Source organism: Phoenix dactylifera, chromosome 1 (genome assembly GCF_051530095.1).
Source record: "Phoenix dactylifera cultivar Ajwa chromosome 1, Ajwa_hap1_PhDact_Kaust_v1.1, whole genome shotgun sequence".
Classification (NCBI taxonomy): Eukaryota; Viridiplantae; Streptophyta; class Magnoliopsida; order Arecales; family Arecaceae; genus Phoenix; species Phoenix dactylifera.
In genome coordinates, this window is record NC_143190.1 from 39,691,839 (window position 1) to 39,699,082 (window position 7,244).

Consider the following 7,244-nt stretch of genomic DNA (forward strand, 5'->3'; position numbering starts at 1 on the left):
AAAATATTAAGACATGCGAATACCTGTTTGAGTAAATAGCTACCGCAAAATGTGAAAGACGTGATAAAAAATGAAAGATGTCAATTATAGAAGCTTCAAATTACAGCATGATGCCATTGGAGAAGATCTTTTAACACTCATTAATCTTCTTTCCCGTCAGGTTTGTATGTGAATGGAAGTTTTCATGATTAACACAGAAAGTCCTTTTGGATGCCAACATCAATACACATGTGCTTTTGGATGCCAAGATAAGAATATTCATTTAAAACAATAAAGCTAAAACTCTTAATTCTAAAGAAAAAAGAATGAGAGAATCCACAAGCTAAACAGTGGATCCAAGATTTTCCTTTGGGCATCTTATATCACGCCTTAGCAGACGTTTTTTCTACTTATTTCCCTCGCATGAAATTAGAGTATTCCATTTTTTTAAAAAGAGAAAAAATGAAATAATAACCAAGTAGTGAACGGGCAAAAAAAAAAGTAAGCCTACCGTCTCCTCACCGTTCCCTTCTATTGGTCAAACGCTTCCCAACCCTGCCCAAACCTGGATAGCCCCCAAGGGGGTTATATAAAGCGAGCTCCCAGTTCCCCCGTCCTTTCCATTCCGTCAGAAGCCAAAGCTCCAAGTTAACATACCAAGCCAACGGAAGAGAATAGAAGAGCGGAGAAGAGAACAGAAGACACACAGAGAGAGAGAGCGAGCGAGAGAGAGAGAGAGACACCATGGCAGATGAGTTCCAGTCAGGGATATGCAGTGGTGGGAGCTGGTGGAACCTTGCAAGAAGCGATGGCTTCGACGGCCAGGCCTCGGTCTCGGGTTCAGCTGCGATCCCCGACATGGGTGGTGGGGGCTTCAGCTGGGCAACTGCCGAGCTGGCGGAACCCAAGGCCCGATCCGGTGAAGAGTCGGTCGGCTCCGTCTCCGGTAGCTCTGTCAGTTTCCAAGACACCCACATGCTCCCGCCCTCCGACGTCGGCCCCTCCGTGATTGATTCTACCTTGCAAATGCCCGGTTTCAGCCTCTCAACTCCGTCGATTGATTGGACCCAAGCCCTACTGTTAGTGCTTCTTCTCTTCTTCTTCTCGTTCTTCTTGTTATAAGTTCTCTTATATTTACTCTCCACTCGATGCAAATAGAACCTTTTGATTCATTTAATTATGCAATATAAATTGATGCAGTAGGAGTAGTGGAAGAGCTGAGACCAGTTTTCATGCCGTGCTCCAAGAGGATCTAAGCTCAAGGCCTTATTTTCGGCAAGACCCATCGATGGAATCCAATCAAGTCCATGCAGTTACCGAAGATCCCTCGACAAACTTATTCAAGGACATGAATCAATCTTACTTATTAGAGCAGCAACATCTTGGCTCCGGTGAAGAGTCCAGTGTTGCCGGTGTTAGTAGCTACCCCCTTGTTCCGGCCTCCTATGGATGTTCTTCTATGATGCTACAAGGCCTGCTCGAGCCTGATGCCAAACCGCAACAGTCCATTTATGACAACCGGTTGGTGAATTACCAATCTCCGATGATGGCATATCGTGGCAGCTCGAGCGAGCCCTTGCAACACTCATGGGCTAAATTCCCTCAGTTCCTAAAGTCTTCGCCTCCAAAGCAGCAGCCCGGTAATCAGTTGCAGTTCTCCAACAACACTCCCTTTTGGAATGCCTCCGCTGCCTCCATGAGTGAAGTGAGAACGGGGTTTCCCCACCCGATGCCTCCCCAATTTGTCTCGCAGGCTTTTGAGCAGAAGCCCATTTGCAGTAACCTCGCCGCGAAGGTGAATATCATAGCTATGCTGATGTAGTTCGAGTTATTTTCTTCTTGATATTTAGGGTTTTTGTTTTGGGAGCTCATTGGGATCTTCTTCTGCAATATATTTTGGAACCTTTTAGTCAATTTCGGAACGAGTTCGAGATTCCAGTTCCTCTGCGTCGAAGAAAAGCGGCAGCAACGAGTCCGCATTCAAAAGGCCTAAAATCGAGACTCCGTCGCCATTACCAACCTTTAAGGTACGGAGGGCAATCCGATCAAGATCTTAATCAATGGCAGTTGGATCTTTTTCTTTTCCTCTCTCTTTAAACATGTATGATAGCTTTTAGATTTCATGTTCGTAGGTCAGGAAAGAGAAATTAGGGGACAGAATCACTGCACTACAGCAGCTTGTTTCACCTTTTGGAAAGGTATGATTTTTCGATCACTCTTTTCTTAAAGACTATGCCTAAAAATGTTTTTCTTCGAGTATTCATAAAAGCATTGCTCCTCGCTTTTCAACTGAATCGTTTCATAATTCTTTTCAGACCGACACCGCATCGGTTCTCCACGAGGCCATCGACTACATTAAGTTCCTTCACGATCAAGTTGGTGTAAGTCTCTTCCCCAATACCTTCTCGTTCGGATATGTCTATCGCACCAATTACGCTCGTTCACTTATTAACATGGTTTACTTCTCTCAAATCAATGTTAACATCGGTTACAAATTTCAGGTATTAAGCAGTCAATACTTAAAGAATGGGCATCCCATGCAACACCAGCAGGTACTAAAATCTCTTAGGTTTTGTTAAATGATTTAGTTGGATTCCCGTCTTGTCTACCGGTGATTGCATACTAATATTGTTGCATTGATTTGTTAAGGGCTCGGACAAGTCACAGGATGGTGAGGGACCGAAGCAAGACCTTAGAAGCCGAGGGCTGTGCCTGGTTCCAATCTCGAGCACGTACCCAGTGGCCAGTGAGACCACAGCTGACTTCTGGCATCCTCCTTTTGGAGGAACCTTCAGGTAGAGAGAAGCTAGGGTTTCGAGGAAGGGCGAAAACCACTCTAAAATCAGAATGTTGTCAAGCGAAAGCAAGGTAGGGAATGGTAGATTAGGAGAAAAAGGAAAAGAAAACACAAGTCATTTAGTACTCTGGGGAGAAAAGCAAAATCCCAGTAAAGGTAAAGATAAGCAAAGGGAAAGGCAGGGACCCTTCAAAGACAGGCTAAGTTTGGGACGGCTACAAGGTGAATGATGTGAGGCTGGCCATGGAGTAGAGGACTTCGGAGGGAATAATCATAAGTGTATTGTATTAAGAGGTGTCCAGGCCTCGGGAATGGGAACAGGTGCTAAATTTGGCAGGTTTTTATGAATTAGTTTAGGCGGGGGCTTCATGTAATTAGTTGCTGAATTTAGCAGAAGGTCATGGGGAGGAAGGTGAAGAAGGGAAAGGAAGGTGGGTCCTGTTCCTGTTTCATGCGTGTACAAGGCCTGGCACCACCTCTTCTTTTTATTTTTTCTTCTCAGAAGAAAATCAATAATAATAAGGAATAATTGAGTTCAGGGATATGGGCAAGTGTGCGGTCTTGTTTGCGGATCTTACTTTTAAATTTATTTATATGGTCTGAATGTGTTAGTGGAAGTCAGACGGTGGCCCACTCGAGACTCCTCTCTACTCTCTCTCTCTCTCTCTCTCTCTCTCTCTCTCTCTCTCTACAGGGGTGTTCGATAATTTAGTAAGGTGGGGTTGCCTCTATGCCTTTTTTAGGATCATCACATTCACGGGCGTTGATTGGAAGAAGCATTAGGCTCATTCTGTTTGAAATTTTCTTATTTGGATAGGACTGCGAGCAGTTGCACAACATAGGAGGAGAAGATAGTCCTTTCAAATTCTATCTGAAATCGTCCCAACATGAATTATGTTATATTTATGGTTAGAGTTCAGTAATTGACATAAAAAGAGAACTTAATGCAATTTTAATGGCTTTTGTTTTTTTTTTAACATCGGTGCTCACACTGATCTTGCATGAGCACAGCCAGCTACATCATTAACAATATTTTAAAGACCGATCAAAACGATGTACAGACCTAAATTTTAGTTTAAGACCTTTTCTGTCATTTTCTTTTTAATTTTTAGGAATCTTTAGCAGTAAGAGATATCTGCGAAGTTTCATTTAAATTGGAGGAATAAAGCCTTAACCTCGAGTCACATATCTTGGGAACATGTATGCATGCACTTGGCACTCCCACAAGCTTACTATAAATAGAGAAAGATAATGCTTGGTCTAACATGCACTACTTGAAGGACTGGGGTGTGAGGGATGTGGGTTTGTCGCTGTCCAACTTGCAGTATGTTTTTTTCTCTCTTTTTTTGGCTCTCTTAGCTCTTATCTGATGCTGTGCTGCAGCAAGTTATGATGACACTCAACAGTTTTGAGTGGCTGAAGAACTTCAGATGGATGTACCGAAAAAAAAGTCGAGACCGTGAAGCTTTATCATTGTTACTGTTCTGAATGATGTCGGGATTTTAATTTAATTTGGCGATATGCGTTTTTGCCCTTGAGAAATGATTTCTTTTTGAGGAGAAAGACTAGATGCATTTGCATTTACTTTTTGATTGTGAAATGGAGAAACTTCAGGCCTCCATTGAACTCAGGTAGCTTAGGAAAATAGATTGGGATTTCACCTTGGAGAGAGAAAGTGTACGGCTGCTTTGCGCGATAGAAAGTTGTCCCTATGTGAGGAGCATGTGCTTCTCAAGTTTCGATGTTGGTTATTCGTCAAATCTATATGACTTGAATTATGGCTCATCAATGTGTTTTTGTTCAAAATGGATGCTTTCAGGAGGTTGTTTCTTCTGAAAAGCATGTGTGCATACTTTCTAGTGGAAACTCAAGGTAACCTACAATTGTCTTTAGAGTCACCATGGGGTATAACTCTAGTACAGAAATCATAACGGGTATGAACGTTATCTTGGGTAATGCTATTTGCCCAACTTGTTATATTCACGTTTCAAGATTTAATTATTAATAATCGGGACATAATTTGTTGGAGATTTCCTAATCCCATTGGGTCCGATAGGACCCATTTTGAATTTACAATTATACCAAGTATTCTATTCCGTTTATGAGGCATTTGGTTTGGAACCATTTAGCTTCTTTTCTCTTGGCAATGTAACTCATCTCTGCCCCTCATCTCTATTGTAAGTATGATTAATCTTCAATAAAAGCCGGGTGGCTCCTTTTGCCTTCCTTTTACAACAACAAAAAAAAAAAAAAATTATACCAAATATGTTCATAACTATTTTTGTCAAAGGGAGAAAAAAAAGTTATGTCCGTACCTACAGATCATTTTAAGCAGCTGGAATATTCATGGTACTTATTATTTCTTTTAACTTCATCATGAAATCAAATATGCTCCAAAATTCGGACATTATTATTGTTAAAAAAGATATTTTAGAAAGTTTCCTGTTAAATAGTCAATAACAAAGGTTCCTTTCCTCATTTTTTAATTTATTTTTTCATGAGTAAACGCTATAAGATCAAAGAAAGTACAACTGCTGGTGTGTGTTTTTTTTTTTTTTTTGAGGGTGACGGGGGCTAAGAAGATAAGCACTCCATTAGCCACCAAAATTTTTATTAAATACAAAATATCTGCAACATAGATGTACAGGTCGAAGAGAGTAAAGAGAAAGAGAAGAGTCGGAGAAAGGTACAGCCACTGGTGTTGCCATTGACTTTTTGCGCAAAATGAATAGTGAATAACACCAGTGGCTGTTCCTCCTTTGTTCCAAGAGCATTTGTGTGTGTACGTGTGTGAGAGAGAGAGAGAGGGGGAGAGAGAGAGAGAGAGAGGGAGAGAACCAGAGTCAAAAATATGTCAGCAAAATAATATGAATGCAGGTCTCGTCATTCCTAGTGAATACCTAGCTTTAAGATGAATGCAGCAGCAAAATTGTTGCCACAGTGCCACGTTCCACGAGCCTGTGCATTTTGTAGTAAAATGTAATGCTACGAAACACTTCAGCATTTCAAGCTACTAGAACTCTGCATGCGCAATTAATGCATGCGACCGCGAGTATGAAAAACACATGGCAGGGATAGTTTGTTAAAGAATATAGTCCGGACTCTCGAGCAGGTGCTTGGGTGCTCGGAAAAGAGAGAAATGGCGGAAATTTTAGATGCAGAGCAGCAGTTCTGTATCAGCATTAGGAAATGGGGGTGGAGCTGGTGCTGGAGTCGAACTTGGACACCGCTTTGGTATTAAAAAACAAAGTTGCTGTGGAGTTGGACTCGAGTGGTAGAGTTGCACCCCCAAGTTGCTAGATAAAAAAATATGAGGAAGAACACTCAAGAAGAAAGTTTGGAAGAAAAATAATTTTCATTCAACTCACATAAAAAAACAATTAGAGTACATGAATATTTATAGGGACTTTATATGGTCTTTTAACCTCCCTAATTGAATTAGTCATTACACCATTCATAACCCCAAATAAATCTCAAATAACTCCCTCTAAATAAATTCCTTATAATTCCATGTAACTCCTACATGACCAAAAACCTAAAAGACATGTAACTCCTCACCATACTAATATGCAATTATTGAAAATAAAACCATAAGTTACTAAATATTAAAAACTAAGTTTAGTAACCAACACCCTCCTTTAAACTTAGTTTTGCAACTCCAAGCAAACTCCTTAACTTGCAAAAAGTTTCACTCTTGAGGGGCTTAGTAAATATAACTACTACTTGATCTTGAGATTTGACATGTATAAGCTCGATCTCCTTGTCCTTCACGTGCTCTCTTATAAAATGATATCGAGTATCAATGTGCTTGCTTCTTTCATGATAGATGGGGTTCTTGGTTAGTGATATGGCAGATTTGTTGTCAATGAACAATCTTGTAGGTTGTTTTTGTGAAAATTGTATCTCCTTTAGTAGCTTTCTTAGCCAAATTGCATGACAAACACCGGAGGAGGCAGCTACATATTCGGCTTCATATGTAGAAAGAGTAACAATTGGCTGCTTCTTCGAACACCATGTGAATGCAGTGTTTTCTAAGTAAAATACATAGCTGGAAGTACTTTTTCTGTTATCCAAGTCTCCTCCCCAATCGCTATCCGAGTAACCTACAAGACAAAAATCTTTGGAAGAAGAATAAAATAAATCTTGTACAATAGTACTTTTGATGTATCGAAGGATTCTTTTAGCGGCCTTCAGGTGATATGATTTTGGCTCCTTCATATAACGACTCACAGGTCCAACTCCATATAATATATCCGGCCTTGTGCATTTCAAGTAACGAAGACTTCCAACTAGGCTCTTGAACATAGTAGGATCAATCTTTTCTGTATCACCATACTTCATTAATTTTGTGCCACATTCCACCGAAGTGTTTGCTGGATTACAATCTTCCATTTTGTACTTCTTTAATATTGCCTTTGCATATCCTTCTTGTAACATGAAAATGCCATTTTCAGTTTGCTTCACTTCT

The 7,244-nt window shown here is 40.6% G+C and overlaps 1 protein-coding gene across 1 annotated transcript; it reads left to right on the forward strand.

Annotated features, from left to right (window-relative positions):
• The first annotated feature begins 601 nt into the window (after positions 1-601).
• On the forward strand, positions 602-3,314 carry LOC103707209 (transcription factor bHLH112-like). Its single transcript, XM_008791613.6, has 7 exons — positions 602-1,058; positions 1,180-1,774; positions 1,890-2,006; positions 2,112-2,177; positions 2,295-2,360; positions 2,481-2,531; positions 2,629-3,314. Exons 1-7 carry the CDS (start codon positions 724-726, stop codon positions 2,776-2,778), a joined length of 1,380 nt encoding a protein of 459 aa, XP_008789835.2. The 5' UTR covers positions 602-723; the 3' UTR covers positions 2,779-3,314.
• The last annotated feature ends 3,930 nt before the right edge of the window (positions 3,315-7,244 follow it).